A 13,046-nucleotide genomic window follows, 5' to 3' on the forward strand; every position below is an offset into this window, starting at 1 on the left:
CTCCCGGAGTCGTGTCAGGGGGTCTGCCTGATTATTAATAATCTTCCGGTATGTAAGAGAGATTGCCTTTTTATGTAAATACTCAGTCAGTAGTCAGTCTTCTAAAGGGGACGATTCCGGGAGTACGTCAGCCGCTGGCAGTGCAGTTTCTACTGCAAGTTTAACCTGCATGTATCGAAACAGTTCACCAGCAGCCATCTCGTAGTGTTCCTGTAGGTAGACAAAAGTGACCACTTTGCCCTCCTTCCATAGGTCCCCTATCCGGGAGATTCCTATCAAGTCCCACTTCTGAAACCCTTTACTCTTTTCCAGGGTACCCAGTCTGTCAGTGTCCCACTACAGGGTGTCGGCCCATCCAAGGTGTCACGTCGCTGTGTGCTAGACGTGGATTGTATGTGCTGTTGGTCCCATGAGCTCTGTCTTTGTCCTCTTGTGTTATAGTGCTCTATTCATTCCTCCAATTACCTGGGCCACCTTATCTAAGCGATATGCCGGATCAGTATCAGGCACATGGAGCCATTGATTGACTGTCATCAGTTGCGAGGCCCAGTAATATGCCTGGATATCGGGCAAGGCAATGCCTCCATCGTACCAGCTCCTGACCAATTTGCACATGGCTATCCTTGCTGGTTTATTGTCCCAGAGGAGATTTTCTACGTATCTTTGATTAATTCAATTATTATAAACTCATAAGATAAAACCAGTGTTTAATTTGAGGTGATGGTTGAAGGTGGGGGATATCAGCACTTTTTTTTTTGAGGACCGGCACTTATTTTTCCTCATCAGACTTTGACTAAGAGTAAGAGAGAACAAAATGCCCGAGGGCAAGAAGGGAAAAATGGAAAAAATGTGGCAAGGGAAAAAGCAGAGAGGAAAATGAACCTGCAAGAGTAAGATAAAGAGACAGAGACAGAGTCTAGTGGTGGATTAAAGAGGCATGAGGTCCATCAAAACAGCCTTTGAATTCGGTAATTCATAGCACCGGCCAATGGCTTTTGAGGAAAACTTTGGACCTTGTCACTTATTCTTTTACAAATTAACCAATGGATAATATGTACATCAGCACAAATGTTATGTAGGCCCCAATCATATCATCACCACTCATGGCTAACATGATGGTCTTTTCTGTCCCTAAATTGTCTCGATATCAGGGCTGGACTGGCCGTAGTGGGCATTGGACATTTGCCTGAGAGGCTGGATAGGTGGGGGCCGGTTTTGAGTGGTAGGGCTGGTTTTGTTACTGGGGGCTGCTTTTGCAGTGATGCTGCATTATGGGTCCCCAGAAACAAAAGCAGCACTGCTGGGGGGGGGGGGGGCGGGGGGGTTTGTTTAGCAGTAGTGTTTCAAGCTGACACCGGTTCCCAGAGGGGGTCGGTCTGAAAAAAATTACCAGGGCTACTTTGGGCTCCCAGCTCCCAGTTGCTATATATTGTTAGTAATCAATATAATCTACTGAGCCTAGATTATGTCAAACAAACTCGTGGTCTTTGAGCACACATTTGTTGGCATTACCAGTCAAACAGTCCACTTTTCCAGGTACTATGCCTATTATACACATTCTGTAAGATAAAATGCATTTCTAGTTTATATACAATTAAGCGTGTATTGCATACAGCATGCATTATTACACAAAAGCCGTGACACAGGTGGCAACTCCATTAAACACCCTCTTGGTCCAAGTCCAAAGAAAGAGCGGTTTCAGGTGTGAGCAACAGAAGCAGGAGACCATCCTGGAAACACAGCAACAACATATGTTCGCATCAGTAGAGGACAGAGGCACAACTGCTCACTTTCGTGGCAAGAAGAGGAGCTGGGTGGTAGAGCACAAGGTGACGAGGTTTGCAAAAGAATGCACTCCCAGCTTCCAATCTATTGAAAATACAACCATTGGCCAATGTACTTCTGAGTTCTTTGAAAGTCAGATTATACAGCGGCATAGCGAGGGTTGCCAGCACTTGTGGCAAGGCAAGTATTGCGCCTCCTAACCTGTGGACCATTAGCACTGCTGGTGCAAAATCTAGAAGAATTAGTAGTTCACATTTTTTTCTTTTCAAATTTTGCATCCCCTATGAAGTTTGCCCATGGGGCAACTGCCCTGTGGCACCCCCATGCTATGCCACTGTTCATATATTCCAAATATCGCCAGATATTACCTTTACTGTAAATTGGGGCCCACTGGTGCAGCCCATTCTTGTAAGGTACAGTGTCGAATTCGCTGCATTGCATGTGACGAAACGTTGGCGTGTCCTTGGGACATGGGAGAACTTTACACATACGATAGCGTTTTCTTTCCCCAGTACAGTACTTGCCTCCAAACTTTGGTCTGTGAAGAAAGCATCAAAATCTTTAAGTTTCATTTAAATTATTAAGAACTTAATTTGAGCACTGCTAAATATTAAACGAAGGAAGCCCAAAGAATACAAAATCCCGATGGGCTAACCTGCATTTGTCTTCCATTCCACTTACCTACCTACAGGAAGCTGTGAGAACATTAGCCAAAAAATGTATAAAATAATTATAGCTAAAATATAGCTTAAATATTAGATATTGTTGCGGGGATTCTGCTCATGCGCAGAACTATGCACAGGAAACCAGGACCTCAGTGAATTGTGGTGTACCAAAAACTCACCTCAGTACCCAGAACCCCTATCCGACCAGCATCAGTGTCTCATTCGTTCTCCGTATCATCTCGAAGCTACTGATGATTAGACAACCCAGAACAAGTGACTTAGAGTACTCTCAGGAATGGTGGGAATCAGAAACACCTTTTCGTTATTATTCTCATATCAGTCCACAACAAGAGTAATCAGAGACACGGAAAAGTTTAAAATGTTTATTTTTAACTACGTGCTCTAAGGTGCAGTACTTTGGCTAATACAAGCAGGCAAATGATTAAAAATAAAAACCATCAGCATTGTTACAATACCATAGAAAATGAAGGGAGAAATCATATTAAAAATGATAGTGGAAAACAAGTCCTATAATACTTTGTGAACCACCCTCCCTTGGCTAGTAAACTAGTTTTATAACCTAATAGAAGGTCTCTAGGTTTGAATAGGGAACCCCATACCTCAAAGATCAGCTTAGGTGAATCACATCACAGGATCAGCTCTGCTCTCTGTGTCTGGAAAAGTTTTCTCGAAATGTCTGAATCATGCATGCAAATGCAATATTAAAGGCACCCGAGTTTCAGATATTTGCAGCTGTGTGTGTGTTGTGTCTAGAGCGTGGGCCGATCAACCTGAATTCAACAGCATACATTGTTATTTGACCATGACGGCTTCTGCACATAGTGTTCAGACTAAGGTTGCGGGGCACGTCTAGGGATGTGAACAACAGACTGCTCTCATGCGAAGAAAAAGTAAGCAAGCAGTTTTACTTGTAATAACAGCTACCTGTAGTATCGTGTGCAAAAAGCAGCAAAGTGGCAAGATGGCGTTTTACTTCTAAAGCACTTATGCTAACATAGCAATGTGTGCACATAAAACCCCATCTCCACTACACCCTCCCTTGATCGAACCACGAACAAAATAGGTAAGCAATGTAGGAACGCAGAGTTCAAGTTTGAACGAAACAGAACCAAGTACATGTATTGCTGAGCCATATAATTGGCAGTGAAAGTTCGAAAAATTTGTTGGGAAAAGGTAAAACTATTTAAATCATCTCTCAGGGGCGGTATACAGCCCAATGTGAAGTAACATAAAGAAAATTTAAATTATCTGGATTAGGACGTTCGGAAGATGGACAACCGCCAATTGAATCCATCAACGTGTAGGCACAATAAGTTGCAACTGCCTCCTAGAGGAAGTCATTATAATGTTCAGTAAAAGAGTCAGCCATCCAGTCAAGTAAAGTAAACAAACATACATAATATTCGACAACCGGTGCCTCTAGCACAATCAGAGGACAACTTGCGTGTCCTTCAAGATAGCTTCTCGCCAAGAAGTCATATATATCCCAATTCCCTAGGACTCCGTGCGCCGCTCCACAGGCCATTATCCCGATACCAGAACAGTCCGACTCATGAGCCACTAAGGGACTCATTAGTCGATCATAATCCTGGGCAGGAGAAACCGTGTTCGACAGGCACAAATCCAGAGCCCATTCGAATGGACAATCTAGGCAATGGAAAACAGGTTGCATGAAAGTAAACTATGAGAACTGGAGGGATAATCCATAGGCTATGCTCAAAGAGGCCAGTGGTAATGTTCTATAGTAATCAAGCATTCGGTTGCGCAGTTGAAGCAGCCGGGGCAGGATGTCGTGTGATACAGATCATGCAGCCATTGCGGAGCAAGCAAACCAACAGGAGCACACCAGCAGTCAGGGCGAGAATCAACGGAAGCCCACCGAAGACACTGGAGAAAATAGAAAGAAAAAATGCAGGTATCACACCAAATATTGTTTGGAAGGAGGTCACGAGGCCGGAGCCTACAGCTTTGAAAAGATGCACCAAGCCAGTTGTTGACGAGGCATTGAATATAGTATGAATCAGAGCACCGAAATGAAGGGGGAGATCAGTATTTAAAAGGGCATGCACCTCGGTGCGGGTGTTTGCTACGTGAAGGACAAATGTTTCACGGGGGAAGTCAGGGCGACTTCTTTTTGAGACAATAGAGCCCTTATTCTGCTCATCTTGTTGAACTCTGCTTTCAGGGTTGGTATGAAAGGCCAGATGAATATATCCAGTCTCCCATGCGGGGTGGGAAAAGGACATTCTTACAACAGACTACCCGTTGTGAGAAAGTTACAATGTACGGAATCCCCACTAGCATCCCGCAGCATGGTTCATTATTTAAAAGCAAATAACTACCGTTAGCTAATAACGTGAAAGTGGGTGTAAACGCTGGCACTGGATTTCCCTTCAGAATGCAAGCTAAATTCGGTGCGTGAACGTTGCAAGCTCCATGCAATTGGATGTTTCTACAGACTACTGAGTGATCAGGCGTGGATGTACAATCCTCTCCTTTTAAGTAAACCTCTTTACCCTCTCTCAGGCACCTGTATGTAAATAGGAGTGACCGAACTTCATGCAGGAAAGCGGTACCCAATGGTTTGTACCTGCCTAAGGCATAGTGTTTCATACATGAACTGAACTTAAACAATGGAAATGGTAAAGTGATCAATCCATGGATAAGCCACACAGTCGAGTTTGATTCGGCCACCGAGAAAGGTAAAGGTTCCAACTTTTCAATATGCAACAATGAGTATGTTGCATCCTTCATGGACATGAACTGTTGTCTAGTAGTCAAATTAAACGGCAGGAATAAGGATGAAGTGTTCATGTAGTCCCAGGGAACTTTCCCAGACTTCAATGTTTGTAAAGTCCATGCAAACTGCAGTATAGCATACGATTGATTTTGACCATGGTATAAAACTGACATATCATCCTGTACAATATCCACAACAGATGAAAGAATATTATCTAACATGTAAATTCTGGAAGAAAGGGTGTTAATGCTATTATCAATGACAGCAAGCACTTTTTTCCAAATTTGCTTGATCTATACCTCTCAATCTAGAAGCAGCCTCAATCTGATATAATTTCCAAACTTCATTGTAAACAGCATACACCCATCTTTTGGACCTACCACCCACAGGGCATTTAACAAAATCATTCAAATCTACCTTGTCATTCAATTTGGATAAATGAAGTTTAACAGATGCCAACGTGGAATGTTGCAGCCATGTTTGACATAACTTTCCTACAGAATAGCTAGTAACAGAATGTGATGATTCAAATCGAGGGTCCACCCTAACCTGTGTATAGCCGGGGTACAGACCCAGAAAACGATGTTGACAGGAATCCGAACTTTTCTGCTATATTAACCATCCTTCAGGATCTAAGTTGGAAATGTTGAAGGATGTATTAGTAATGAATGACTGTGTATTAGTAATGAATGACTGTAAATCGTCAAGGGACAATTCTGTGTGATTATCCCATCTTGGATAAGCGCCCAGATCAGGAACAGTAGGGGAATTCATCTTTTTAGAAGTAGCCAATCCAAAGCAGGTGGTTTGAAAAACAGTAGAATTCAAAAACAACATGTGGTTTGGGATAAGGCAAGCACTATGCAGAGCTTCTGTACCTTGTACCTGCCATGCTTTAGAACCCCAAACAGATTTAATATCACAGCTGATAGCCCCCTATAGCCAATTCATCCATAAAGGACTTAGAATACAATAATTTAGTGTGGGTAAGTCTAACTTTGGAAGCTGACTCAGCAGCCAATTTAAAATAAAACAGGTTTCAGGTTAAGTTACACTGAAATCAGTAAAATATGTAAATTTTTTCAATAGAGTTTTGGAGCTGCCTTCCATTGGTGCTGGACAATGTTCCCATTGTGTATAATTGACGAAATTTCTAAATGTATTTGCTTCATGCATGCAGGAAATGATTGCCATAGTGTTGGTAGCAAAACAACTCTCCATAATTTGCTGTGTCTAAATACAAATCTTCAGCATCGAAAGCAGCATAATATTTCAAATCAGAAAAAAGAGCCTCTACGGCTTGGACATCCCAATCATCAGAGCATATGTTTTGCTTCACAACATCCCCCATAGAAACACGAAGTACATTGGGGACATTTATCACCTCTGTGGGACCATGAATTTGAAATTTGACAGCATCCTTTACAATCCTATCCAACACAGGCCAGGTAGTAATATTCACAAAAGTCTGGTCCCTCTTCATGATGTGTGATGAGGAGTGGGGTGCCAAAGTTCCATCAATTAATCTAATTGTAGATCTTTCGGTGAGATAGTGTCCATTTACTAGATGAAAAAATACAACCACAAATCCAATTGGCATAAACAAAAAAATAGTTATGAGCACCAGCCTAATGTAAGTCCAAGGGGGAATTAAACAAGCATTGGCAATGCCAATCGGTCTCGCCATTAGGATATCATATGTATTTAGCTATGCAGCACATTAGCGTGGGTGCTGAATCACTTTCGCTCTAGAAGTCAGGGTAAGTGCGTATCAATAAGGAAGGCGCTTTTTGAGGCAGCAGAAGCCCTCCGCACACGTCAGGTAAAATGCAGCGTGTCGTGCTCCCCCTCCGCTAATGCTAGCATAGCTAAATATATATAACATCCTAATAGCGGGACCGATTGGCATTACCAATGCTTGTTTCTTTCCTTTTCAAACTGCCAGTTTGTATCTATAAAGTACACCATATCCCTGTTCTATGCTTATATCTGTTGATTAAATGTTAAATAAAAAAAAAAAATCTGTATAATAGATACCCCACTCTTAAAGGAAAAGCGTGTTAAAGATTCAGTTCAGCAACAAATGTGACAACAATATAGAGATGTTTAAAGGCATTGGCAAAGTGGGCACTGGCCCAGGGATGCAGTGCTCCAGGGGGCCACTGATAGAGCCTGCTCGGTTCTGCAGACAGGCCTACCCTGATGACCATGAATGATTCTTAAACAGTTTGTTTAAAAATCTGTTTTCCCTTCGTTTATTTTTAATGTGGATGATCTGTAGGACTCTGTAACAGAAATTTTGCCGAGAAATGTAATGCTTGTTTTTCAACACCATGCAACATCCATAAATATAAGTTTATTTTAGGTCGGAACAGGACCTTGCATTTGAGGAAAGAGGGGGCATCACAAAGATTATTTGCAATAATATTCATGAGGTGCTGCTTTATTACGATTTTGAAACCACGTCACTATCACCGAGTATTAGATGTAAACACACTTAGACTGTGGCTCTGCCCTGTCACTGACCCTGCCACAAGGGCATAAAAGGCCTACAATTTGATTATACATTCAAAGCTGTTCTGAACAGGGCCCTCAACATCCTTAGGATGCCCCTGAAACACTATGCCAAAGCTAACCACTATTGGACCTGTGCTAAGAGTCCATTTAAAAGGGCTACTGGAAAGCTGAGAAATTACGAAGTGTGAATTACATATTATTGAAATACACTTAACGTGACTGTAGGCATAATACCTCATAACTCATAACTATTATAAGCATACAGGATGGGACAAGTGGGACAAATTAATCTTCTGCTTCTGTTTCCCATATCTGTACTAGTTCCAGAGCTTCAAGACATCTGCACACATACAGCGGTCTTATGGGAAGGACAAATACGATAATTTAGCATATATGAACACTTATCTTTTGTATAGAACACAAGTGCCTAATCACATAACAGCCAGGCTGCAGCCATAGCAAAGGACGAAGTGCAAAACAAAAACAAACCGGCGGAACACACTAAACATATTGGATTCCCTCACGGTATCATATTATGTGTGAAAACCCTTAACGGAGAAATAGAAGTGCAGGTACGCTGTACCAGAGTGCCTGCTTGTTTCTAAGAAGTGCAGGTACTCTCCAATTAAAAGTAGTACGTTTTTCTTGATAAATGCCGGTGCTCTCCTTCTCAAAATAAAAATATATGTCGGTACTCAGTACCGGCCCATTTAAAGCACTGCTTATAGGTTGCACACATTTGTAGATGCACATTTCTGATAATAGTGAAAATGCAATAATTATGTTTCAAGACAATAAGCGTCCGCTACCTTTAAACCAGCGAATACAGTCAAATGCTCAAGGAAACGCCACATTATGATATTAAACTCCCAGAGCATGATGGGAATATAGGTTTTTTCTTTTTTAAATGCGTGTCAGGGCAAACACTGGGGACTGCCACGCACAAGCTGTATGTGTTCTCTTGGCCCAGTGTTGCAGGTTTGCATGCACAGGTACGATAGGCTGGGGGTAGGTGCGTGGGCAAAGCATGTGTGGTCTACTTTCATTCTGTTAATTTCTTTCTTCTCACTAGTCCAAATGATTGAGTTAATGAAGAACAGGAGAGACAGTGCTGCCCCCAAGAATACTACACTTCCGGCCCTTCTGAAAAACCTGGCAGAAGCTTGTGAATCTAAATAAATCTTACTTCAGCACGGGGATGTCCCAGCAGACCTAACACATATCAAGGCAACACCAATATTCTTTAGAATACCAACAAGCGCACTCACCATGCTGGCAGCTCCACTGCCGGAGCGGACAGCAGCTCCTAGAAACCGGGGAAACGAGCACTAGGCAGCTGCACTCTTTGGAAGATAATAGGAAGTAGGAGGAGCACAGGAAAGTGACGCAAATAAGAAGAGGACGAAGTGACGATTCCTAAACGTACAGAGCAACATTGAAACAGAAGAAGGCCCTCAAGGAACGTCGCTCTCAGCTGTGTGTATATAACGTGGCCATCTTTGAGAACTGCAGAGGTTAAGACAATGTCTAACCGTATGTAAGGGAAAGAGAATTTGCGCTGTCAAAGTGAGGCCCCCCTCATTGTCTGCACTCACTTTGAAAACAATTCTCAATTTCAGTAATTTTCCCAGCACAAAGAAAGCGATAATCTTTCAATGCGTAGCATATTTTAAAATTACTATTCTCTTCTGAAATGCCAATTACAAAATATACAATATGCTTCTAGAACGTACTAGTTATTGTACCCTTTGGACGTCTACTTAACTGTTCAATCAGCTCTGATTTAGCCTTGTGCTCTGAACTGCAGCCGCACATATATTATTAGGGTGTAGCAGGACAGTAATTTAATTCGAATAAATGTACTATGAACGGAACGGAGCGAACTACACAACGATCCCATAAACAACCAGTTGGAGTGGCGACAATATGGAAGTTAAGTCCCCAAGGGCGAGAACTGAAATTAAACAAGCATTTGCAATGCAAGAGTACTCGCATTTACACGAGACCTCTTGAATTACAAACGGGAGTGCGAGTGGGCGGGCATGATTAAGGGACGAACAACGGAAGTTGGAGGGGGCAGGAGAGAAGGCACGGACAGCGGGAGGGGTGGCAGGACACAAAGTAGTACTCAGGAAATATGCAGTAAAGGGGCCAATAGCCGTGGAAGGAGACATGGCCGTCATAAGGCGGGACTAGCAGCCTTTAAACCAATCAGCAGGGAGCATTTAGAAACAACAAAGCCACAAGCCAATGAAAAAGTGGGCAGAGGAGGGGGCGGGGCTTCCCTCACCTATAGTGTATACTGCATGCCTCGCAAAGCGAGCAGCGCATGCGCTGCACCGCTAGGCGAGACCTAAAAATGTCTCTTAAACCAAACGGCAAAAATAGAAATTTTCGATGGGGCTTTCGAAGTTATAGAGTTAGTGTCAAATGAAAAACGTGACTGGTCAACTGCACTTCATTGTAAACCAGGCAACAACACATCTTTGGGATAAGTACACTCAGTGTCTTCAACTGGACCACCAGCCAGTGGAGTCAATAAAGGATTAGTAACCATATGCATCTCGATGGCAACGTCAGGCCGGTTGGTATTTGCCGGAGCCAAAACAGAATTTCTTAGCATTGCTGGACAAGAGACCGCTGGAGACATACTAAGAAGAATCGGCCACTCGTTGTAGTTTGACATTGTCAATGGAGATGTACCGGTTATCCTTGCGAATATTGTACAAGGCAACCAGTGTAATTGTAAACAATACAATAAAGTGATTAAAGGGCTTTCAAAATGAACCAAAAGACAACCAAGGAATTTATAAAAATACAAAAATGAGCTGTTTATTGAATTTAAACAAAACAAATCAAAATGAAGACATGCATTCATCATCTTGCATATCCATCATGTGCACTGCCAAACATACTGACATCAATAAAAGACATAACAAGATTAATATCAACAATTTAATTAAAATGTCACAAGAGGTTTAAAAATGGGAGAAACAATCACAGTGGCACAATTGGGTTGACAAGATGGTTCTACGCACGTTTCGGCACAGCAAGGTGCCTTCGTCAGGAAAAAAAACACAAAGCCACGGGAAATAATCTAGAAAAAGGAAATAGTTGTCATGTGAGAAAAATCTGTGGTTCATATTTGGCAGCATTGATAATTACATTGCGTGCATTGAACATAAGTAAGAGAGACCACCCTGGATATGGACAAGTGTGGGTTATTATTTACTAGTGATATAGAAATGGGTGCTCAAAAGGATGGTGTATTATAGTTTCAGAAAATAGTAAAGAGAAAGAGTAATGAAAACACCAATAGGTTTTAGTATGTATCATGATATCACCCTTGTGAAAGTAGCTATTATTACCAAGATAGATGTAAAGATGAGAAGACAAATTAGGACTAGCAGTGAAGAGGTAAATAATTACCTAAATGTTTGGTAGTCCTAAATTGGGTAACTGGTGTCCAAAGTTTATTCAAGTTGGAAAACCAGTCTATGCTGTGACAAGATGATACATAGGTTTATAAGTGTAAATGTCATATAAATGAATTTATAATTACATTATTTGCTTTAATTATAAAGTACCTGAATTTTTAGGAGAGTTATGAGCTGGTAATAACTTCAAGGGAATTAGTTGCTTTCTCCACAAATAGTAAAAATATAATACTGAAAATTAAAAATAAAATACTAACAGTTAAATGAAGAAAGCAAGCGTCAAGTGTAAACTTAATGCAAACCAAGTATACCATTAGTACCTGTATGTCTTGGATGGGGAACAGTTAAAATGGAGAGGCGGCCATCTCATATGTTGCTATAGTAGCTTGCCAAATCCACAATAATGCTGTAATTTTGAAGTCTGATGCTTCTATTTAAAACGATCCAGGCATGGCCTTAGAGACGCTCTCTTTATGGGATATCTAATGATGACTGTGAATGAGAAAAAATGGAAAAGAAGGCCTAATTAAGTGACTGTATGATGAAAAAGGGTGTGTAGAAAAACACGGGGCGGAATAGACGGCAGTAGCCACTTGTGTATGGTTAAATAAAAATGACGATAAAACAAGACAAGATTGCTGGGCGTGAACGCTGGACCAGCAGGGATAGCCACATATAATAGAGGGGAGGGGAGGTTTAATTAACGAGGGAATGAAAGAAAATGTCTGGATAATCGAAAAAATAATCAAAATGGTAATCGAAAAAATGATAAGGAAGGCATGAGAGGAAGTAGAACCAAATGGAAACAATTAGACTCTTCGTTGAAAATTACGAGACTTAAAAATACTAGGTTTGGGTGGGTAGGACTTTTAAATTATGACCTGTGCTCAATATTCAAGGATCCCGCTGCAGGATTGTGAAAAGCAGCTGGGTCTATCTACCGATAACATCAAAGTGTGTGCACATAGCTCTTTGCAGTTACGAAATATGCTAGTTTACTAACTGGTGGAGAACACCGGAAGAACATGAATGAAAAGAAAATTAAGCGGGGAACTATGAGTTCACAGAGAATAGCGAAAAATAAGGTGGCATGATACTTACTAATAACCAGAGAGCTCGGGGGCTAAAGATTTCCGCGTCCTCGCATCTAAACCAGAAGCTAATTACAGCCAAGGCAAGAGGCGGTCATATGACTAACCTGTGACTGATCACATGGTCGGAAAGCGCCAATAGTGTACGATCTCAATGTAGTTAGTACTTTGTATATATTTATAAAGTGAACCTTTATAAGGGCTAAATTTCAAAAGGGTTGAAAGTTTATATGAAGAGAGCATTTATAAAAAGAAAAGATATATCGTCGATGTATGGATCTCTTAACGCATGAAGAAACTATCTGAAAGATGTATTGCAGATATGTTTATCGAACGATTAAAAAGCTAAATAATGGCTAATTCGCTAACTAATAGCTAATGGAATTAAAATTAAATAAAGAATAAAATATAAAAAACTTAAATGTGGAAAATAAGTTCCATAAAGGCTGAGTCATATCTAATTCGGAATTCTAATTAAATTTACTACCAGCAAATGGATAGCCGGCTATTAAATAGATTGAGATAGATATGTTCTTATGAGGTCTTAACAAGGGGCGGCGAGGGATATTTTGTGATAAATTCATAACAATGGACAGAGGAAGGTCTTAACAGAGAACAGTGAGATCAGTGTAACTGTACAGAGGACTCTCTGTGGTGTTGGCGGTCTAGTCCGCAACGCACACTACGCGTGACGTCACCGGACTTCCGGCGGCGGCCATCGTAGATGCGGGATTAGCGCGCCGATTCGAATAGGATCGGAGCTCCGTGCCGGCGCTCCTGCGAGAAAGAT

The 13,046-nt window shown here is 41.5% G+C and overlaps 1 protein-coding gene across 1 annotated transcript in view; it reads right to left on the minus strand.

Annotated features, from left to right (window-relative positions):
* The window catches only part of ADAMTS12 (ADAM metallopeptidase with thrombospondin type 1 motif 12), a 4,274,824-nt gene that overhangs the window by 1,696,474 nt on the left and 2,565,304 nt on the right, over positions 1-13,046 (minus strand). Inside the window, exon 12 of the mRNA XM_085630806.1 lies at positions 2,154-2,323. Coding sequence (XP_085486932.1) covers positions 2,154-2,323 — 170 coding nt within the window. The remainder of the gene's footprint in view (positions 1-2,153; positions 2,324-13,046) is intronic.

This window comes from Triturus cristatus, chromosome 2_1 (assembly GCF_964204655.1).
Source record: "Triturus cristatus chromosome 2_1, aTriCri1.1, whole genome shotgun sequence".
NCBI lineage: Eukaryota > Metazoa > Chordata > Amphibia > Caudata > Salamandridae > Triturus > Triturus cristatus.